The following is a 23,886-nucleotide window of genomic DNA, read 5'->3' on the forward strand; positions in this document are numbered from 1 at the left end:
TAGAAGCATTAGCTCTACCTAGTTTGTGCAAAATGTCTGCTGCACCTGACCTCGTGTTAGTTCAAGACTGAAAATCATTCCAATTTTGTAAAACTGCTGCTACTGGTTTTATCAATAAAGTTTAAGCAGATGGCTTATATGCATACATGTGAAATGTTTTGATGTTAAAAAAGATACAGTTGTGCAGCATCAACATGCAAATTATATGGGCCTGAATGATATTGCTTATTTTAGTATGTACAGAAATCATTAACTCCTAAAGCATACCAACTGAAGACATATATATTAGAACTCTAAGCATTACATTTATGCCCCATATAATTTATTTTGGTTTTAGGATGCTGTAGACTTTTATGATGAACATGTATACAAATCAATGTATGTCAACTCAAATGCTAGTTTAAAGTGTTGAATTTAAGTTAAGAAGATTAGGTAAGTAAGGAGCTATATAAATGTAAAGATCACCTGAAATAATTTCATCTGAGGAGGATTCTGAGAAGGCAAAGTGTAGGCATTTCTGTACAGAAGTGTAGCTAATTACTCATCAGAAAGGCTTTTGTCCAGAGTCCTGTGCCTTCTAGTAAGTTTACAAAGCTCAGATGCAGCAAGCTGAAAGTAAAAGGAGCAGGGCTGTTATGAACAGATACCTTCACAGCAGTGAAAACATGACTGACGTCACCAAAACAAAACAAGAAAATAGAAAAAAAATCCATAGATATTTCAGGGAAGATCTATTTTTACCTTTTTGCAGATTGCATTAGTTGAGGTAAGTAATGCTATGTATTATAATAAATCTAAACGTCAGTGAGTTAGTGTAAGAAAGTTTATTCAAGATGGTCTTCCCCATGCAGCTTGCTTTCCTAGCATCTGAGGGATCGGAGACTATCTCAGAATCCCTGGGGCCTCTGAAGGAATATGTGGTCATGCAAACACAGGGGGAAGAATCAGCCTGAAAAGTAAATACATGTTTAAAGAGCCATGTTTAGAGGTGGCAGTCTCTACTTCTGTATGTCCATTGGCCAGAACTGGTCCCTTGGCCACCTACATTTAAGAGAGCTGGAAATTGTAGTTTATTTGTGCATCCAGGAAAATGAAGCAGTTTGCTGAGAATCTTCTAGACAGTATCTAGAACACATATTTTTTCCTTCTCTTAAAAAAATTTAAAAATTACCTTTTCTCAAATGTTGTGCTAGTGGTGATGATTTAGGGGAAACTTGCTAATTGCAAGCTTGTTTCTTATGTTGCTTAAGTGCTTCCTAACCCATGGTGGCACTAGAACGTTACCAGCTGATTAAGAATTGCACCTGTTCACCCTTGTCGTCATAGAGCATTTCAGCACTGTTTTGGGTGGTGGTGGTGTGTGGGGGATTGCACATAAAAATGGTTTGAGTTCATGTTTCGAACACCACAGGGCAGAGTTTGAGCTGACAGATTGAGTATAGTTGAGCATTTCCACATGTGTCTGCGCACTGCATACATATGTGGTATTTTTAAAACACCAAAGAAAATATATAAAATTGTGAGCCAAAGCAGAATATTGCAGAGGGAACAGATTTTTAAAGTAAATCATCTGCAGAACCCAACACTTGACAAGTGATAGCGATCTTCTGACATTCCTTCAGTAGAGACTTAAACATTCTTAAATGTTAATTGAGACAGCCATCTATGACTGTGGTTCTTAGAATCTTTGTAGTAATTAAAAAAAAACCTTAACTCTTGAGTAACATTTTATTGATGAATCAAATCACATTATACGTCTTGTAAACTTTATAGTCTCTTTATAGTTTCCCTAGGGTTTCTCCAGGGAGATTCAGAGACATGGCTCAAGAGGAAGCTTGGGTGACAAATTCAGAGCTCTGATGAATTTTAATGTGCATTCTACTACATAATAAAACAACTTACTCTTTCAGCAAACAGATAAGGAGTAGGAGACAGGATTAGCATTATATCTATGGTCGTCTCAAGGAGGGACAAGATGCAGTGGTAAGATTAGAATTTAGATGAATTCTAAGGTGGATTGTATGGTATTTTAATATTAATTTTAGAATCCAAATTGTTTAGTGAAAGATATGCTCTAATCACTTACCAGGAGAAGTGAAGAATTTATAAAATTTTGTCTGCAGACATAGTCCAGTAAAGATTAAACTCTTATACCTGCATTCTGTTTCTGACTTTGCCACCAAGCAACTCTGTAATCTTGAGATTACCTTGACCTTTCTTTCAGGTCTTCAAACATTTGTTATTTTTCTTGAGGTGGTCCCAGATGAAGAGGAAATTTGGCAATAATTTGGTGAATTATATTGACAATAGAGAAGATGAGTTCCTGGTCTATTCTAATAAAATATACTGGAAATGCTGTCCATGTTGGTCAAGTTAGATAGTTGCTTCCAAATAGACTTTTTTTTTCCTCCACAGAGATGCAGCATGTGATGATGGCGGCTGTTTTTACCTGAGGTGGAGGAGAATTTTAAGGAAAGATGAAACAGTTCAGCTCAGAGGACTCAAACCTACTTTGGAGGACACAGAGAGAAGAGAAGTAGGAAAATAGATAAAGAACTTTTACTTCCCAATGCCATTAAAATCCAGGTAGTGACCTGTATAAAATGATCTGAGAAGGAAAATAAGTTGGTGTATCAACATGTCTCATTAGGGGCAGAAAACAGTTTTCCATGTAATGGGCTTTTCTTCCTCTCCTTCACTTAACAAGAAGGAAAGCGACTAGTAGCTTCCCTCCTGGCTTCTGTAAGTTCTGAATAGCTAAATAGCTAAGGTGAGCCTACACTAAGACATAATAGAATTAAAATAGCCGAAGTCAAAGTCAAAGTCAAAGAGAGGATTCTAAAGGTGGCAAGAGAAAAACAAGCTATAAGCTGATTTCTCTACAGAAACATTCTTGCCCAGAAGGGAGTGGCAAGATACATTTAAAGCCCTGAAAGAGAAAAATCTGCAACCTAGGATAGTCTACCCAGTAAGGTAATTATTTAGAATAGAAGGAGAAAGAAAGAATTTTTCAGACAAGCAAAAGCTTAAAAGGATACAGCAATACTAAACCTATCCTAAAATAAATATTGAAAGTTCTTCTCTAAATAGAAAAGAAGCAAGAATCTATAAAAAAGAGAAAAATCACATTTAGAAATGCAGTAACTACAATGAACAAAAGAATAAGCTTGGAAATGTAAAAGAGGACATCAAAATCATAAAATGTGGGGAGGAAGAGTAAGAAAATGTACATGTTTTTCTTTCTTTTTAGAATGTGTTTGAGCCTATATGGCTGCCAACCTAAAGCAAGTAGATATAGTAATGGGTTAACATACCTGAAAAACAGTAACCACAAATCAAAAACATGCAAGAGTCACAAAAACATGCAATAGAGTCACAAAAACCAAAAAGAAAAGAACTCAAGCATAATACATAGGTAAGGTGAAAACAGAAACCTTGAACCAGGCAGGGTGGCTCCATCCACTCACATGTGCTTGTGACTATCTTTGATGTACCAGGTGCTGTGTGCTAGGTCCTAAGGGCACAGTAAAAGCAAGGTGAAACTAACTAAAAACCTGGGGTGATGGCTTTTGTGAAATTGGATCAGTAGGATGATTTGGGAATGTAGTTAGCAGGCTAATCTGGTTGGTGGGAGGCTCCAAGGGAAAGCCACACTGAAGAAGTGGTAGTTGAGCTGAGACTTGGAGGCTGAGTAGGAGTAAGCCAGGTGAAAGGGAGGCATGTTAAGAAGAAACAGAATGTGCAAAATACCTGGGACCAAAAAAAAAAAAAAAGGACCTTGAAGAGCAAAGGGGAGAGCCTTCTGAGATAAGCTAGCCAAGAAGACCAAGGCTGATTGAGATATCAACGCCTTTTCTCCTTGACAGTGAAAAAGAAGTAGCAGTGGTGCAATTCTGGCTGTGGCTGTCGGCTAGATTTGAGATGTGCCAGTCTCAGTGCCCCCTTCATACCTTACAGCTGAACTGTGGTCATCAGATCTTCAACCCACTGATTCTTCTAGACAATTAGATTTTAAGTTATCAGCTACCCCCCCCAGCTTTATAGAGGTACAACTGACAAATCTGTAGGATGTTTAAAGCGTACAACATGATGATTTGATATACATATAGAGTATGATAGGATGTCTAAAATCGAGTTCATTATTAACACAAGGTTATCAGCTTTTAAATCTTTGGGCTAACAAACTATTAACTCTACATTTTGTTACAGGTGTTAAGTTGGTACTGGGTGCCTGAGGGAGCAGGGGCCCTGAGATTTGTAGGGCCACTTTGTGTAGCCCCTTCAGCCTTGCAGAACGTCTGCCACTGCAGGAGTCAACATGACACTGCATGCCAGCTCTGCCCTGGCCCCAAAGACAGCAACTTTTCTTCTTAATTGCTTCCCAGTGATGCTTTCTTCTTTCCAGGCCCTGGTCTGATCCAGGGAGCCCTGGTAGGGAGCCAAGGGAGTGGTGTATCCCCTTCTTCAATGAGATTCCTCCTCAGAGAATAGCATTGGGCAAAATTTCTGTTACATTTTTTTGTCTTGCCTTCTTTAATTTGACTCACTAGCTACCCAAAGTTGCCTGCTTTGATATTCTCAACATCACCCCTCCATCCAAGAACAACCCCATTGAACAACAACAAAGAGAAGAAATGATAAAAAGTTAAAACATAGCTTGAGTAATATAATACAGAGACAATACAATTTTGGGGGTGAAATTATACTAAAGTATAAATGACTGAAATGTGCATACCTTCTCCTGTCTCCTGTGTGGAAAGTATCTTTTCTTTTGTATGTTGTTATTTTAACAAAGTTTGCATAGTAGCCTGAGGTTTTAATTAGCCATTGGATCAAAATGAAGTCTTTCTAACTGCATAAAGTATCTTAGACCACAAGGTCATTTCTCTGAAACCTTTGGCACCATACCAGCAGGCAGCCACAGACAGTGCCAAAAGGAATTAGACTCTGGTCTGATTTTCATATATTACTTGTTTTTTCCGTCTTCAAAATCTATCAACTGCTCAAACCTGCAGATACAAACAGGAACACGCTGGGGAGAAGAGTCCCAGAGGGCGCTTCAAAGATACTCTACTCCTCATCCTATGCGCTTCACCCCACTTCACACACACACTCCTCCATGTCTCCCCTTGTCGGAGACCTACCCCAAGGTGAACAGCATCCCAGTAAGTCTAAAGGCACTGCCTGCTTCCTCAGCCGCTGGATGTGCCAACCCACTCCCATCCCCAAACCCGACCCTTCCACCGGACACTCAATTGGGTCCTACAGAGGGTGAACCTGTCGCAGGAGGCGCGACTAGCATCACCTGGCCAGGTCCACGGAGCAGGGCCCTAAGCCTGGGGAGCAGAGCTGCAGCCATCACCCACCCGCAGCTTCACAGCCGGCTCTCCAGGACCCAGCTTAGGCGAGCGCAGGACCCCCTGTTTGGGGCTCTTTGTTCCCCGCCCTCCTGGTTCCTGCTCTCAAACCTTCCTCCCAGCAGCCCCCACCGGAGCACCCAACCTACAGGAAAGTTGCTCCCGAGCTGTGGAGGGGCGTCATCGCCTCCTAGCAACGCTCCTAGCAACCGGGTAACATCTGCTCCCTCTGGTCCAATGCGAGCCGAGAACAGCTGCGCGCCCGCCTCGCGTTCAGAACCCGGAGCGAGAGGCGCTTCAGAGACTGGAGGGACGGACCTGCAGCAGCCAGGGCTGCCCGCGAGCTGCAGTTGCCGCTGCTGCCGCCGTCGCGCTGCTGCCGCCGCCGTTGCTGTCAGCACCCTCTGAAGAGTGACAGCACCGCAAAAGCGGGAGGGAACACAGAACCCCGCGCCTTTATGAAACAGGTGGATGCGCCCATCTCCTGGTGAGTGGACCCAGCTCGCAAGGTACGTCCGGACTCATCCAGGCAGGTGCCCTCTTTTGAGACTCAGATGAGACTCGTTTCATTGAAGGTGTGGATAGGGACGTGTTTGGGGATCCCCACTGAATAATCTGATTTGATTTTTTTTTTTTTAATCTTGTGGTCTTGAGGATTCCTCTGCCTGTCACTGCTAGGTTTGTGTTGGGAAGTTTTCGGTCCTCCCTGTTTTCCCTTTGACTTCGCAGCCTGTGTGCAGCTAGGAGGGCTGGAAGCAGTGAGCTCCCATAGAAAGCTTGCCGTTAAGGCAAAAATGACAACAGTGTCGTCTCGACTAATTGAATCAACACCTATGGAGAACTACATTCTTTTCAGGTCCTGCTCTGGAAAAGGTCCATTTGGCCAGGAGCAGCCAGTTCACTGTTACTCAATCTCCTGAAAAGTAACCATAGTAACTCACCTCTCTTTTAATGGGATCCTCCTCATTGGCTGCCTATCTTCGTTTGGAAGCTCATCTCTCTAAATATAGAAGATGATGAGATCTGTAAGCATACATTCCATGTAGAAAAGGTGCAGTTAAACACGGCTCTTTAAAGAAAAACTGTCTTCAAAGAAAAAGTACCATTTGGCTATTTCAAATCTTGTGAGAAATAGTGTATATTCCAGTGAATTATTGAGTTAGTCTGTTTTGAGTTAACTGCTGGATTGTTACTTTAGAGAGAATGTTTCTTGATATAATACAAAATCTGGTACTTAGAAACAAATTAAGTATATTTTCTCTGGTTTAAAAAAAAAACCTACTGATCTCACCAAAATAATCTCCCAGTAAATGGTTGGTGAGATCTATTATTCACTTATTTCCACATTTCTTAGGATACTTAAAATTCCTATATTTACAATTAAATCTGAAGAACATTAAAATAATTGTGTGTGTTTGAAGGTTTATCTATTTATCTACTGGGTCCAGATCAATCCCACCTCAAACATCTTAGTGTCTTCCCACTGCATGCTTTCCCCTGACTTGATAACCAGTTCAAGTCAGTGCAGTTGTGACTCTTCTAATGTTACTTGTGTCTGTCTCCTTGTTTCAAAATCTCAGGTAGCCATTCATGAGCCTGAGGCTGTGAGAAATGCTCGCTGTGCAAAGGGGAACTCTCACCAGATTTTCTGAAGCTGTCCTAGAAATACACTTTTCAGATTGATTCAGCATTACCAGGTAATCACTAACTTAAAAGAAATCACTGTTTAAATATGTATCCAGAGAAATAAATGCTAATGTAGCATTGCCATAACTTACAAGATCAATATAAGAGGTTGCTTATATAGAGGGTTGCTGGGTAGAAGTCAATAGAGATTTTCTGTAGAAAGGACATTTGTGGGCTGGCAGATTTTTCTCTCTAAGACCCAAGTGAATAGAGCGGGACAAGTTAGGTAGCCTGGCTTGAGGGAAAATATTAAGCAGAAACCCTATGAGCACACGGGTGCATGTGTGAAATGAAGGCAATGCAGAGAGCTCCCCAAGTTGCAGGAAGAAATTGTGGTGATTTTTAAAATTTAACTTGTATTGAGGTCATAGTGATAGAAACCCATGAGTGGTAAGCATTTTAAACTCAGTTTTCAAGCTATAATACAGTCTTTTAATGTGTGTTCAGCCCTCCAGGGTTGTATAACTTTCACATGTACTGAGCTATCAGTGTCCAGTTCCTAAAAGTAACCAGCCTGGCAAATTACAATCAAACTCAAGAAAATATACCATGTCATATTTCTTCCTTTCCCTTCCCTTCCCTCTCTTTGTAAAAATAAATAATTGAACAACTTTACTTAGAAATCTATTTGAAAATGTATTCTGGTCTAGTTTATTTTTATAGTTTTTATAGATATCATGGGACTTTAAAGTTGCTGATCTCCATAGTCACTCACTGAAATATCTATAGCTTAATCATTTCAAGCATTAAAGATGACTGACTGACACAACATTGTAAATTGATGCTTCAATTAAAAAATAAATGAATAAAATTTAAAAATAAATAAAAAATTTAAAAAATAAAGCGATGCCCTCATAGAGCTTATTCATTGTAAAATTAAATACTTCCTTGTCTCATCTGTTAAAAAAAAAAAACTAAAATTGGAAAGAAGACTAAAAACAAAAGATGACTATCTGAACCATCAAAATATTATTTTCACTAGTCTTTAATACCACCCACCCTTTTTCCTTACTCCGTCATAATTACTGCATTTTACAGTGAGAAACAAATCCAAAGAGACCAGTAAGATTAACTGTCGCCTGTCCTGAGATGCATGCAGAGCTCTAGCCATGCTATCAATCTGAGGAAAGTTTGAGTAAAGCAGCCACAAGTATTGGCTCATGTATATGCATTGGTCTTGTGCATTCGTAATTTATACACATCCTATCTCTTTGTAATATGCATAGAAGTTTAAAATCATTCAGTGCCCTTTAATTTATGTGAATGAGTCTGCCCTTTCATTGAGACCACTGTCACAATCAAAAGGTCAAGTGAAAGGGGTTCTTAAATTTTAATTTTTATTCTATCATGAATGTATAATGTACGGAATATTTACCGTGAAATTTTGATGAACATATTCTGTTTAAACAAATTCATCAGAAAGTTATGGAATTTTGTTTCAAAAAAAATAAATCAAGTAAATCAGTATAATGTAAGCCTTTAATCCTAGAGACATTGGTAGATCCTAAGTTAGAGCATGAAATAAATTCCACCAATTTGTGGTTAAGGATCTGTCTCTCTTGTCAATGGGAACACCAGCTGTACTTGTACGTATCATAGTGTACAAAGAGGGGTGTGTTTAGGGTCATGAGATTTAGATAAGGCTGAGATTTAAGCAGGTTAAAACTGAAATCGAGTTCTAATTCCAGCTTTTTCCTCATATACTCTATTTGGAAGTTTTTAGGTGTTTAGGAACATTCCATGCTCAGTTTTGTGTCATGTGACTTTCATGAGATTTAGCAGATGCTTTGAAACATGGAGAAATGCTGAAAGGTTTGATCAAGATGCTGAGGCCCTTGCCTCTACATCTGGGCTCTCCACAGAGGCCTCGTGCCAGCTGGCTTTAGCTGTCAAAACACTGGCATCCCAACAATAGCTTAGGTATAAAAGCCAAGGTATAACCAGCTCAGATTGTTCTGTCAAAGCAGTCTGCTTCAGAAACCCAGAAAAGGCTAAAATAAAGTAGTGATTTCAGAAACAGAGGATAAATTGACCATAACACTGCAGCGCTAAAACTTAGGAAAAAGTACACCTTCAGGTACCGGGAGGCACTAATCCTTGTCAATCCTCCCCACCCTCAGCTTTATTTTTAATAAGTTGTCTGTCTAAATAGTCTCAATACTTTACTGTTTCCCCTTTTTAGTCTAACACAATTATTTTTTATTTTTTCCTGGCTAAATATATTCTATCAGGCTAAAAACAGAGCCATCTAGTTTGCTGCAGTAATTCTCAGTGGGGGTGTAGGATTTTAAAGAGTACTTAGGGTTTGCTAGTGTTGTGTTTGGTAATGTAGTATAATTTAATATTTAGAAAAACTTAAACCTTTTTAATGTGATAAGTTACAGAAAGTAAAATGCAATAAGAAAAATCTTGGTGGGTAGAGATACAAGAGTCTATGATGATTAGGAAGGAAGGAGCAGAGATTTAAAGCTGGGAAATCCCCTCTGCGGTGATACATCAGAGTTTGTGTTAGATATTAAATGCTTATTAAAAGGCAGTGTGGGTTAAGTCATCACGAGAGGCTGGAGGTACTACAAAGAGATTCAGGATTCAGGAGCCTAGGGTCTCAGGTCTGTCCCCACATGCTACTCGTTTTACTGCTATATGGCTCAGTTCCTCCATGTCTAACATGGCGGATAAGATCATCTCTTGGGTGGCATGCTTGAGTTGACACAATGCAGTTTAGTTAAGCACCTACCGGTCTTTAGAATAAAGGTGCCTTGTGAATGAAGAACATTTCACTATTAGAACACCTCCGGGTGGCAATACCAATCAGACACCATATGGTGAGGGCAGAGGATCAACCAACTCCTTATACTTATACCAACTCCTGACTTATACAGTCAGCCCTCGGTGTCTGCGGACGCGGAACCCACAGATACAGAGCCGACTGCCCCATAAGGGGCTTGATCATCTGCAGATTTTGGTATCCGTGGGGGTCCTGGAACCAATGCCCTGATACTGAGGGACGACTGTATATTCTTGGTAAAGGTAATGATTGGTTCCATTTTATGTTTTCCTACTACCTTTCTGGGATATCGGGCTAAATGTTTTGGTGATATACCCAAACTTGACGGTGGTGTCAAAGTAGAAGGCAGTGAGGGTGACACAGATGAGGTACTTTTCAAAAGACCACTGCTGTGCGCATAAAAAACCCTTCTGAGGGGTGGTAGATCACAGGGTTCCCCTGCGAAACCCACTGCACTTGGTCTCTCTCCTTAATGGGGCCAGATCGTGACAGAGGCGAGGCTTCCGTGCAGTGCCACAGGGAATTTCATGATCACATGGCTGGTCATATCCCATGTAATGATATTCTCTTTGGTTCAGAAACCATCACCAGTGGAACAAGATGCGCGTGTGGAACTGGTGGTCTTGTCTTTAGTACTCCACGTCTGTGCTTGGGGCTATCCCCAGTGCTTCTGGTTTCTTGAGAAACATGTTTAACTCTCTGGCTGTCAGTAGCCCTGGAAGTTCCCAAGAAAGTTTTCCAGGAGCTGCAACTTTTGGTCGTTCTGCACTGCCAGTGGAGTCAATCATGTGCTTTGCATGGATGATAATCTGAAGGAACAAATTACTCCATTGATTCAGAGCTAAAAACTGGCACTGAGCTCTGTTCCTCTAGAGTGTATTATCCAGAAGGGTGCCAGGCAAGGGGTAATGAGGGGGAAGGCTGATGGCACATTGCTAAATATCAACAAAGCTGAAGGTCTGCAGAAGGCACAGCCTTCCAGCCTTGAATGTTGCATGTGTCTGCCTTCTTGAATGTACTCGTGTATTTTTCATGCAACCTGGGCTCACCACTAAAGAGAGGACAAATGTCCCCTGTACAGCATAGCGCTGCTGAGTAGCATTTAGATGTATGACTTCCAAAATGAGGCCGCTGCAATAACTATACCTAATATTTATTGAGCAGAATATACGTGGATATATGAAGGCACTTAGTAAGTGCTTTTTAAACGTCATCTTATTTCATCCACATACAATTCAATGAGTTCGATATTTAGCCTGAATTAATCAATGAGGAAACTCAAGCTTTTTGAGATTAAGCACTTTGTCCAAAGTCACTAAGAAAATAAAATGTAGACCTGGGATTTGAACCAGTGCCATGGGATGGCCCTAGAAGGTGATGCTGAGATATCTGAAACCGTGCAGCAAGATGGTGGAATGTGGTTCACAGTGACAGATGGAATAACTCTTCCTAAACAGAAGTGCCCGTGGTCCTCAGGGAGGGTTTTGGTAGCTTTGCAGTGAGCACAGCATTATTTAGATAGGAAAGGATAAAGGCTTTTTAAGGCCCATGCCAGGCTAACACCACGCAAAGAGAAATGAACGAGACAGTTTCTCTTGAGTTGCCCACATCATGAGTCAGTTGTTGATCTGAGACCAGAACCACCTTATTTTCCCCATTGATCAAACTCTTCTTTTGTCTTTGGCTACAGAGGCACACATCCAATAGGAAGGTCTCAACTCTGGTTTCGCAGTGTGTTGATTAAGGTGTTGTAGGGAAGAAGATGAAAACCTTACCAAAATTAAGATACGTTGACCATCTCTCTGGCTCTTCATGGTCTCTGACAAAGAATGGGTTACTATGGCAGGAGTTGTTCCTTTATTACCGTCTGTACTCTCGAAGTGTTTGTAAACTAATCTGTGGATGATCTTTCCTTAATGTACTGCCCGTGGGCCGTGCACCAAATGAAATCACTTTTGTACGATAATAAGATTTCAGTTGTCTAGGGGCAGAAGCGGAAGAAGGAAGAGCCTTTGACCAATCATTTGTAATTACATTTAAAACATTTATTTAAAGAAATAGGTATAAATTGTACATCAGAACTGTGATGACAGGGATGGTCATTCTGTTCTGTGACTTCTAATTTGTTGTTTGTTGAAGTCTTGGACTAGGAAATCCAGTGAGGGTGGCACAGATATTTTATGTGCCCAGAGGTTAGAGCATTACAAACAATCTGAATGTTCAAGCCAGCATTAGCCATTTTACTTTCAGAGATAAATTTAGGCTCAGCCTAATTCAGTTTTATAATTTATATGCTCAGGATGCTGACTGTGAAGATTTAAGGTCATTTTACTTTTTCTTGTCTATTTCATCAGCTTTATTTGAATAATAGGCTGGTCTGAGTTTGGCTTTTTATGGTGGGAGAATTATAGGAATAGGTTTACAAATGTTTACTGGGTCATAACAGGGTGACCTTCTTTGGAAATTCAGAGTAACTTTAATTAATTCTCCAAATGACTATCTGGATGTTTTTAAAAAGTTACATTTCCTTCACCCAAAATGTACGGCCAGCGACAATAAATACAGAAGCAGTTTCTTGGAGCTATTAGAGAACCTGTACTATTTTCAACTTGACCATTTGAAATATTCTTTTGCAGTGTTTTAACTTTCTAATCATAATCTAATATCTCTAGGAGGCAGGGTGGTGGAAGGAGTCTCAGGTCAGAGCTGGAAGGCCAGGCTGGGATCTGCTCCTAGGATAGGTCTGTGCCTCTTGGCACTAAGAAGAGCTAGGATTGATTGAGTGCTCACTATATGCTAGGCACAGTGCCAGTCACTTTCCACGAATTATTTCAGTGATCCTGTGAGCCAGTATTATTTCTATCCCCACTTTACAAATGAAATTTGTAGAGAGTTTATGTATTTTTCTCAAGGTCACACAACTAAGAAATGTATGAGCTAGACCACTTCCATCTGACTTCAAAACCCAAACTCTTAGCCACACACCAGTTTGGAAATCATTGAACCCTTCTGGGCCACAGTTTCCTCATCTGTAAATCTTGTAGGCTGAACCATGTGATCAATAAATAGTTTCCAGTTCTGAATTTTTTGATTTTTCATCCAGCCAAGAAAACAGATGTAGGAACTTATGTTTGCTATATATTTTAGCCTCAAAGTGGCTAAAGGCATCCTCCAAAATGGGATGCTGAAAACATTGCAAATAGCTAAACAGCATGTGAGGAAGTAATTGTCAAGCTGATACCAGCTGTGAAAGCTTTTCAGCATTTCAACAACCCATGGCGGTATTTTTTAAGAGCAATAAACTAAGTGGCTAAGTGTGTTGCCTATGGAGCTGAGACACAAATCCAGACCCCTGAGAATTTACTGTGTTTCCAGGCTCTAATGTATTCTCTATCTTACGATAACTGCCTGAATATAGCAGACAGAATCTCTATAAACCTTGGAGCTGCTGGTGTAAATTTTGGTCTTGATGTTAAATAAAAAATATCTTTTCCAGATCATCACTTGGTTTATTTGACATTCATTTCTCCACACTGCCACCTGCCCTCCCTTGTGTCATTCATTCAGTGGTTTTTAATTGGTCATAAATGCTCTAGACATTGCATTACCTTGTAAAATAAAATGAATAGACATAGATAGATAGGTAGATAGATAGATAGATAATATGTACATTTCCAAATTTTTCCTCACCCTTTCCTGCACTATAGTAATTCACTGAACCTTGTTAACAAAAAATCAGTGACCTGTTCAGCTATTATGCTAATAACAGTCATCAGTCCTTCTCAATGTGAACCCAGGAACTTATGTTGAAAAGTGACCTCATTCTTCGCTGTTTAGTTAAAATGGAGTCTGGCTTTACTCATGATGCTAAAGCTTCTAAGCCAAGGTAGCCCATGTCACAATAGCAGTAAGAAAACCAAAAACAAAAATCAATCAAGCCGATTGCTTGGCATTCTGATGATTAGGCAATCAGGTGATTGGCTGAACGTTCTGTTTTTCAACTTTTTGTCATAGTGTTACTACTACACTTGCTTAATGCTATGACACAGAGGCTCTCAAAATGCAGTCCCCAGACCTGTACCATCAGCTCCACCGGAAATTTGTTAGAAATATAAACTCTCTACTGCTAGCCAACACCTACAGAATTGGAAATCTGGGAGTGGGACCCAGCAGTCTGCATCTTTAGGAGCTCTCTAGATGATTCTGTCGCTCACTGACTTTTGAGAACCACTGCGGCATCAACTAGTTAAGCAGTTTGAAAAGAAATCAGTAACAATACTTAACTGTCATCACAGAACAACTCAAAGCTTTACCTACTTATTTGACTAAATCCTTAAAAAATACACCTAAGCAGATGTAGTTTACTGAAAACAGCCCCTGAGAAAACTGGACTCAGCGATGCTTCCTTTGTTTTCATTACAATCGATTTTATTCTCCTTTTTCCTACTCTTTTGAAATATGAAAAAAAAAAACCAAACCATACAAACTGAGATATGCTTATTGAATTCAGGAATTGTATACAGTATAGCAATTATTGACGTTCTTTCAACTGTAAATGGTCATTTACACATTTGTCTCTTTTTAGGTCAGACACACCAGTGGTTTAAAATTCTTATTTCTCTTACGAAACATGCCAACTCAGTTTAAGGCTCTCTTGGGTTTATAGTCCACAGTGGAATGCTTTTGGTGTGATCTTTGTAGCTTCTCCTGCTGGTTCAGGAAAAACAACCAGCTATGAAAAACTACAGAAAATGTTGCACAGATGCCACCGAGTGGAGGAAGAACTTAGAAGAGGCATGTTCGTGAAGAGCACATATTTAAAATTCAAAAAATTTAAGATGTTAGAGGAAGAACAGCAAATGTGTTGACTGTAAATTTCTGTAACCAGCACATTAATAAACTACTCATTTTGTGACTCAAATGGTTTTAATACCTAGAAATATTTCAGGCTGTTTTTAGGGGTCAAATTCATGATGCTTAAGTATGAACTTTCTTTCTGATCTGGCCCACTGAGACTGAATGAGTAAATACCACTTGAATTCCAGATTCGGTGCTTTCGCCATATCTATCTTCAGCTTCTGAGGCCGAACTTGCCTCTTTTCTGTGATATGAGCACCACCTAGCGGACACACTAAAAACTCCCTTTCAACCAAACCTGAAAATCTTTCAGAACAGTGTTTTTCCTTAAACAAGTCAGAATTCATAACAATAATATTTTAAAAGAGGGAATAAAAATTTTCACTTTCAGAAATTATACAAAGGTCAAGTTTTCTAGTCATTACGTTGTATAAACCTTTTATTTACGTACAGTTAACGTCTATTAAGCAATGTGTTATGAGGGTGGTTATACCGTGACCATGTCTTAGGGTTTGTCTGTAGACACGCAGTTATTTCTTTAAAGGATTAATTGGGTCACCAACCATTTTAAACAAATTTAATGCCTAGCAACATTAAATGCCCTCTGTAATGAGGCAGTTGAACTAAAAGAATGATGAAAAATAACATCTCCTTCCATTGCATTTCGGGCATCAACTTCAAACCTGGGTATGTTTTGACATTCAATGGCATGGAATTAAATAGAGGATTGGTAAGTATGCACTTTATTTCTGAGGGGCTGCATAAGGAAGTAACTATAATTCTCTGATGTAGAACATCTATTTTGGGTCTGAATAGTGATATTTGCCTGCAAACAGGCTTTTCAGCCACGGGACAGTTGAGACTGTCTGCTTCACTACATTGTCTAGTAAATGAAGAGAGAATGTTAATTTCTGGGGTCACCAGTTTCTTTTCACCAGTAGAACTTATACTCTTTGCTACAGTAGAATCTGACTTTTCTCCAATTATTTTATTTTGTTTAGCTTATCCAACAAAAGTATTAACATATACATTAACAACGTCGAAAGTAGCCTACTTTAAGAGAAAATATGCAGAAGAAGAAGATTTACATCAAGATTACCATGGGTATTTTCCAAAAGTAAGGGTTTACTTATTACCTTTTTTTTTTTTTTCATTTTTCTGAGTCTGGTCAATAGCAAAGGCTCTTGTTTTCACTTTTCTAAAATGTAGATTTAATGATGTGTTTGTTTTCCAGCACCTGATATTACCCGAGGACAGGACTTGCATTCTTAAACTCTCTCTGGAGAAGCTCAGGTTTCTTGAAGACCCAGAAACCTACTTAAGAAGGTCTGTGTTAATTAACAATTTGCTGAGGAAGATCCATCTAGAGACGGAGAAGGAGAGCTATGAATACTTTAAAGAAGCTCCCTGTTATAAGACTGCTTATTCTGATACAAGAAAACGGCTGAAGTTTATGGTACAGGAATGCTGTTCTCAGTCTCTCTATTATGAAGAGCTGCATTCGTATCATATTGTGCCTTATGCGTCGGAGAATGCCATCTATGGAATGGGCTACACTAGCAGCCACTTGGAGCAAAATTCTCAGTTGCTTATTTATAAAATGAATTAAAGTAACTGTTACAGTCCATTGATACCTTGTTTCTAAATGCCTGAACTGTTTATAGTGATGATGTTAACATAAGGCACTAATTACCAGTGCCCTTGAGATCAAAGATGAGATGCATGCTGAACTGACTGGAGAGAACCCTGGTTACTATTCAGCAGTCCTTAGTATCATCCAGCCAAACTGAAAATATGTCCACATATTATAAAGCAGAGAATAAGTGCTTTAGAAGCAAACAGTTTTTAAAGATAAGATGTGTAGGAAAGGGGACCTATATCAAGTTTTTACACAGACTCATTTCAAGCCCCCTATTTCCAAATTCTACCACTCTTAGTGGAAAGTAACAAAAAGTAACAGATTCAGATTGAACAGATAATGTCTTGTCCCTGAGGATTAAGGATGGAATGAATTTAATTTTCTGTAAATGATGAGAGGAAGGGTAGGTTCTTTCTGAAAGGCTTTGGCTTGTCAAGCATCGTGCCAAATAAGTGGTTGACACCATTCTCCTTTTACCATTAGTGGCAATTCAAGACGGGGGCAAACATACTGCAATTTAACTGCTGAATGTAACAACCAGAACACTCCACACTGATCCATTTTACTTTTTTTTTTTTTTGGCTTGATAGAGTTTTCTTTTTAAAAGTGAAATTTAAGAAAATAGCTTGCAGGTGGGCTTACCTGTAAGTTCTAGAGGTCAGTTAAGATTTGTGGTGGGCCTTAAGGTGAGTTTAATTTTATTTGTAATGTCATTCTTACAGGCTATGAAGCTCAGGAAAAGGGTAGGCAGATAACATTTGATTTTAACAGGCAGATAATTTAAAAAATCTTATCTGCAAAAAATTGATGAGGACAACAGAAATTCTACATGATGTTATTTCTTCATGTAAGAGTTGATTTAAGGCTGTCTGGATGAAACTTTGCACTGATTTTTGTATAATAGTCGACCATTCACTATTTGACAAAATGTCTCAGAATGCCTTTGATGGTGAAGTTTAGATACGTTCCTATATTTTGCAATTTTAAAGATAATTCTTTAACAAGTTGGATAGATCCTGAAATGTTTGAAATGCTCCATAATGTTCTTGGAGGTTTGAGTAAGATGTCTGATTTCAGTGTCTGGAGTTATGTTCTGTGGCGTATATCATTTTAAGAATTGTCATTAACTGATAAAACAGATTGGAAAACTAGGTGCCAAAGGTATATTCAAGAAAATACCAAAGACCCAAAGATGAGTATTGGAGAGACCAGGATAATGAAGGTCAGAATCTAAAGTCAGGGTTGCACGGGGCATGGAAAAATATTGTTAACATTAAAGGGTTTTGGAACGAGTTGCTTACTAATTATGTGCTTTCAGAGCACTTTATACTTATTGATAATCAAGGGCACTGCTTGGACCTTCAGGTTTTCGCAAATCTAAATATGGTGACTTGTCACCGTTGTATCTTTCCTTGTTGAATGCCATCTTGTAACCAAGAAGGCTTTTATCTCTTCAAGAGAATTTTGCTTTTAGTTTTAATTCACTATTTGCTCCCTCTGATAAATTATCTGGGTGATTAACATGGATGTTTTTGGTATAAAAAATATTGATGCCCTAATTAGCATGCATTGTTAAAAGATACATAATTGATAAAAGTATCAGGTTTATATTTAATTGCTCAATCAGAGTCAGGAAAAACTGCTTTAGAACAAATTGAAAAATTATAATTGAGGCTAATTTTTAAGGAAATTCAATATGAATGGTGAGATAGCTTTGACACACAAATATAGATATTTAAAAATTAATTTAAGGACAAAATTTGTCAGCAAAGTTCAAAAACTTAATTTTACTGTTTAGGCCATACCTTATTTCTCAGAATGCACCTATTAAAACATAGATTTCTTAAACAATGGGGCTCTTAATTGAATAAACTCCAAAGTTGGTGGAATAATTATGTTATTATATACTTTTTTAAAAAAATAGAATTAGCTCTCTAATATTTTAAAACTTTTTACCAAAAGGGGCAGTTGGCTTGGGTTAGGACAGTATCAGTAAGGAAAACACACCAGTGTGAGCGGATGTGACTTACAGAAATGCCACCTATTGAAATTGCTTGAGGATAGAAATGCATATATTTTGGTATAGAAAGAGAGGGAGAGGAAAAATTACCGAGAAAGTGTAAAATTGTAATATTTATCGTACGTCAGTAATCTTAAAGCAAGAACTCTTGGGCAGTGAACCCATAACAGACATAAGGTCTGTTTCATTTGGGGACATCAGTATCTGAACTCTCTGAATCTTACATTTCTCTGTAGAGAAGGAACTATCTTAGAAACCGGTGGTATTTGTGAATATACTTTTCTTTTAAGTATATGTTGATTTCAAAACAGGTAAACACATCGCGTTTAATTTCTTTTCCAGTAAACAATTCATAGATAAGGAGTTGACTAACGTTATCTTGACTTATTAAAAATAATCATTTGTATTTAAAGTATGTAAACTTCTCTGAGTTATCCAGTAAGATGGCTGTCACTTTACCACGACAAACTGATAAACAGGGAGACCCTAAACATACCTGCTCTGCTGACTCCGTCCTGCACGATCTGTTATGGGAGATGAAAGGTAGGAGACCAGTGATGACTTTTTTGAACCTGGACATCCTTTCTTTGGTGACAAGAGCCATGCTTAGAGTAAGAAAGATAGGATGGGCAATCTGAGTGCCTTTTGTAATATTGATCAATCTTGTGGGTGCCCAAACAGCCTAAAGACCTGATAAAGAAGAAGAAAACGAAACGGAGAGGGAAAGTGAAGATAAGAGGAAAGAAAAAAAAGGAGGCGCAGAGAAATAAGGAACAGGATTTGTGAGTGAAAGTGGCTTCATGTGAGGGGGTCGCTTGTCTGCTTGCTGAAGTCAGTTGTTCTTTCCTGTGTCTGCTGTGCACCCCGCACCCAGGTAGCCTCAATGTGCTGATCTTTTCTTTCATTCGCCAGTGATACAGAAGATCAGATTCTATTCAGCATGGTATTGTTTGATATGTGGCATTACTATGAAATATGCCTGAAAAGGAGCCCCTTGGATAGATGAGAAAAGAAAAAATAGGAATTAAATGGAAAAGAAGACTAAAGCCTTTGTGCAAGTGGTTACGTTCAAACACGTGACCGGATTTCAATGTACATCCCAAGATTTAATGAGGTCATTGCTAGATAAGGTGGAAATAAGTGCAGTTCCCCACCATTTGTTAAACAACTGCTATGAGCCGGGCACTGTGCCAGGGTTGAGGATGCACGGATGAATGATGCACAGTGCCTTTGGCCAGCCAGTTCACTGATGAGGGAGGAACTAGGAGATGCTTGGTTTTGTTTTCTAAAATGTAGGAATGCTTTAACTGGAAGTTCTCTTTTCTACATTTCTGTTTTGCAAATTATGGGATGGTTATCAAAGATGTGTCTCCAAAGGTGTTTGCAGCTAAGAAGGTGAACTTGGAGAAGAGAGGGTCTACTGAGCTAGATTTTAGAGCAGAAGGGGAGTACATTCTGCTTTGCAGCGTGTTTTATACTTGGAAACATGACAGAAAACCAGTGTTGCAGAAGGGAAGCGTCGCTGGCCTCAGCTCATCCCTGGGGCACAGAAGATTGCAGGGGAGGTAGAGAAACAAGTGTACAAGCAGAGCAGTGCCTCCTCCCTGACCTCTCTACTTTGATGTTCATTTACAGGGCAAACCAGGTTAATATTAATGTCAAGGAGAGCCTTAAAGGAAAAGTGGAATCGGGAAATCACAGCCTGAGAGTTGTATGTAGTGTGTGCAAGGTTAGAAGGGCAGCTTTCTTTCATTTGCCTTGTGTCGGTGAATTGCTAAGATGAACCTTGGGATTTCTCACACCAGCTACTGGAGCCATGCTCCTTCTCTTCCACTGGCTTCCTCCCTGAACCACAGCCCCACCCCTGTCTGCAGTCCGCTGGACGTGGAGGTCATGGTTCTAATTCTTTTTCCTCTCACCTTCCCTCTGTCACTGATACTGACTTGCTCAAAAGTACTTGGAAGAAAGCAACAATTTGCAGTACTGGTTGAACTCCTTTGGGAAAAGTTTCCCAGAGTATCTCAAACTAGAATTCATCACAGTTTCTTGATACAATTCTTTTTATAATTACTGTACTTAGTCATTAAATAATTGTTTACTAAAGTTAATCTTTATGTTTCTGGAGTTCAATGTAATAGTGATCAGTTCTACATGTTTTGCAAAAGACAATACCGTAAGTTGGAGACAAAGGAAGATCATGTGTGATTAATTCAAGCAGTCCATGAGTGTTGATTAATATTTGGAATTTAAATTTATGTTTCCCCCACCCCACCCCACCCCTTTCTCACACTTCATTGCTACACGTCAGCATTGCATCATGTTTCAGGACTTTAATTTCCTTATTAAGTGGACCGTGTCTAAATTTGTTGTTACATTTGTGGTTAAATCTTTCAGGCATAATTTCCCCATTAAAGTTTCTGTCTTTCCATAAGGATTACTATATAGTTGGATGAATAAAGAACATTCCTCTACATTAGCACTTCTCTACTCTTCTTGTGCATTTTAAGTTACTGGATACCGTGTTAAAATACAAACTATTTTTTAGTAGGGCTCGGATGGGGTCTGAGAGTCTGCATTTCTCAAGTCTCCTAGGTGATATGGGTGCTGCTGGTCCGCAGACCACTCTTTGGGGAGTGAGGCTGTACATCACTTTGAGGATGGAAATACACACTCGAGCCTGTAGTCTTACTGCTTTCAAAGAAAATGCATTCTTGTCTGCTTTCCACAGAAATTTTTTTCTGTAAAGAAATGACAGGCAAAAAGTAAGTATCATAGTTTTCCAAATTGGCCACAAATATTACAATATTTTGCTTGGTAAAATACCTAGAAAAATGATTTCTTTTACAGATTTTATCCACATCAAGTGCAGAAGGAGAACATGGATGTAGTGCTGTACCATTCTTAATCAGTCCAGAAGTAACACGTGGTAAATTTCTTTTCTTGATTTTTTTTTCCCCTTGATTTTATACCCAGAAAAGGGAGGGTGCTCCATTTGGAAACATTAGACTAAGGATGAAAATTTTTTTCACAGTTAATAAGAATTTGGCAAATTCTTGCTTGGCCAAACCTGAGAAAATCTTATAAAAACATCTATATTAAATTCAGACTTACAGGTGTCTGCATAGGTGGAAGAATTTGGTAAACTTGAGCTGAAAAATGGTACCTGGAACTTCAACTTCTTGTTTTGAATGCCTTCTTGAGCTTTATTCCCTGAGAGACCGCCTCCCCCCTTGCTGCGGGCCTTCTTCTCTTCAGCTGGCATCTGAGTAAGGGGTGGAGGATTGGTGTACATGAGGGAGCCATGTAAATTGTCTAACTTGAGCATGCCAAGTGGTTTTTGTCAGGCTCCCCTGCGGTCATAAATTGTTGGTTTAGCTATTGTGAAATATAGTGTCATAAATTTGTTGCAAACCATTAATGGAAGGAGAAAAGCAGACATTTAATTTTGCGGGAACACACCCAAATATCAAGCAGATGGTGTTCTACAACATTTATTTGGGGAAATGTGTATCTGTTACATAATCTAAAATATGTCTTTTTCACATTTAAAAAATATTTGGGTCATGATTTAGAGTTTTTATTGGATTGTTTTTTAAACTGAGAGGGAGAAGAAAGGGCACTGTATTTTAAAACATATTTGACATGTTGCTAATAAAATTTTATTTCTGGTGAAATATAGGTGCTTTTATTAAGTAGGGGAGGGAGGGGGATCATGAACTTTGGCATTTGCTTTATGTCCCTTGATTCCAGAGGTCTCATTTTAAAGGCACATGGTTATATTTCTTTCAACAGTTCATTTTCAACACAAATTTTGCTCAAGTATTTAGAAGACATTTCCAATCTCCTGGTGAATTTTTTCGCTATAATTAACCCTGAAATGCTTTTTAGGTGGCATGAGTCGTGAGAACACATGATGGAACTCACTCCATTTAGGCCTTGTTCAAACATAAGATAGTTAATCTCAAAGATGACTTCTCTCCCCACAGAACAGCAGAGGCACCCGTGGGTCCTCCACAGATTTGTTAGGCAAAAGGCAGGTGGCACACACCGGGAAGTTAGATTCCTTCTCTTTCTCGTAGGAGATGGTGTTTATTATCAATTTTGCGAGCCAGTGATTGTGAAGTCTCCCACAATCCATTGACTTACGTGGAACATCAATGCCCAACTCTAAGGTATTTCCAAGTAACATTTTTCTGTGTATATTCAGCAAGACAAAGATTTGATTAATTTTACAGTTATTTAAGCAATTCAGGAACAATTACCCAGTATAAATTACAGGGACTTTCATGGATGTGTTAGTCGAAACTTAAACACATACGGATGAACACATCTAAGATGGTAACACAAAGAGCCAGTTGGTCTCTGGAAGTCAAAAAAATGACCTTATGTGTCATGCAAGTGCCTTGGACAGTGCCTGGGATGTATTTTGTGGTAATAAATCATGTTGTCCAAGTGACTCTTGGTTTTTTCTGTTATAAGTAAATACACTTTTTTTTTCCATCTGTGCTCTATTTTGGAGTCCAAAAGAAGGTGGTTATGATTTTCTTTTCTGTGTAAAGTTTTATGGAACACACACACACACACACACACCCTGAGAAACCACAGGTTACACGTGGCTTTTTAAAATCTATTATTATTAAGAAGTAAAAGAAAGGGTGAATACTTTAGGTTGCTTCTCTCAAGAAGCCTGGAATCTACATAAGCCACACTGAGAAGCATAAATATAATAGAGTTGTTCAGTTGGTGGTAGTAAAGACAACTTCAAACAAAGATCCACCACAAAAAAAAAAGGCTTTTATGGTCTCTTTGTCTTGTTTCCACTCCCCCAGCATTACTTCCCCACATCCTTCCACCCCCAGCCCTGGCCCAAGCCCTCTATTTGTGACCTGATTACTGTCACTGAAATTAATTAATTTACTGTCATGGCAAGCTCTACTGGGGCAGATCTTTACAAAACTGCTTAAATCATCACAGTTCTTCCTTCCTATTGTGGCGGTTTTCTTAAAATTGTTTGATATCAGTTCATTGAATTAAATATGTTCAGCAGTCTGAGGGCCACCCCAAAGGTATTTTTACTGTTGCCCCATGGATTTTATAATGAGAAATGTTTGTCAGCAGTGCTGTATAAACACATGTTATGCTGAATTATCATCACTCCTCTCAAAGTAAAAGAAGACGTACAGCAAATAAGCTATTAGTCCATTCGTACAAGTAGAATGTAGCACCACTTTGACCAATTAACAGTCATAGTATTTCTATAGTTTATGAGGAAGCCAAATACAGAAGTTCTATTGGTATGTTTCATATTCCCTTTTTCATCAATTTGTGATACAAACTAGGTCACCAGTTCTAAATTATCGAAGTAAAATGATTTCATCTTCACTGGACCTCATTGGCAGGGAGTCCAGTCTTTCTTCTGGGAAAGCCTTTCCCAAGGTGCCATGGAGACGTTTCTGCCGGTCACAAGCCAGCTTCAGCCTAAAACGAGAAAGGGGGACCTCCTTAAGGCATCTCATCTCGCCACCAGAGGCAGCAGTGG

General features: G+C 39.0%; 1 protein-coding gene and 2 long non-coding RNA genes across 8 annotated transcripts in view; 2 read left to right on the plus strand and 1 right to left on the minus strand.

The window, feature by feature from the left end:
• Window positions 1-2,607, plus strand: part of SYT16 (synaptotagmin 16) — a 217,838-nt gene extending 215,231 nt beyond the window's left edge. For both annotated transcript variants that reach the window (XM_072963175.1, XM_072963176.1), the window contains one exon: window positions 2,416-2,607. In XM_072963175.1, coding sequence (XP_072819276.1) covers window positions 2,416-2,430 — 15 coding nt within the window. In that variant the 3' untranslated portion in view covers window positions 2,431-2,607. The remainder of the gene's footprint in view (window positions 1-2,415) is intronic.
• LOC140696948 (uncharacterized) lies at window positions 546-5,493 on the minus strand. 4 transcript variants are annotated; one of them, XR_012073668.1, is made up of 4 exons: window positions 5,306-5,493; window positions 4,736-5,009; window positions 2,087-2,449; window positions 546-609 (listed from the first exon to the last, which is right to left on the minus strand). It is a non-coding gene; the product is annotated as an uncharacterized lncRNA (long non-coding RNA). The 4 variants fall into 4 exon arrangements; XR_012073666.1 differs by lacking the exon at window positions 546-609 and adding an exon at window positions 810-949; XR_012073667.1 differs by lacking the exons at window positions 546-609; window positions 2,087-2,449 and adding an exon at window positions 810-949 and having other exon boundaries at window positions 5,367-5,493.
• A 119-nt stretch (window positions 5,494-5,612) lies between these two features.
• LOC107034785 (uncharacterized) lies at window positions 5,613-15,780 on the plus strand. 2 transcript variants are annotated; one of them, XR_001460316.3, is made up of 3 exons: window positions 5,613-5,866; window positions 6,938-7,054; window positions 15,690-15,780. It is a non-coding gene; the product is annotated as an uncharacterized lncRNA (long non-coding RNA). The 2 variants fall into 2 exon arrangements; XR_012073664.1 differs by having other exon boundaries at window positions 5,614-5,844.
• Window positions 15,781-23,886: the final 8,106 nt, after the last annotated feature.

The sequence above is a fragment of the Vicugna pacos genome, chromosome 6 (genome assembly GCF_048564905.1).
Source record: "Vicugna pacos chromosome 6, VicPac4, whole genome shotgun sequence".
NCBI classification, from domain to species: Eukaryota; Metazoa; Chordata; class Mammalia; order Artiodactyla; family Camelidae; genus Vicugna; species Vicugna pacos.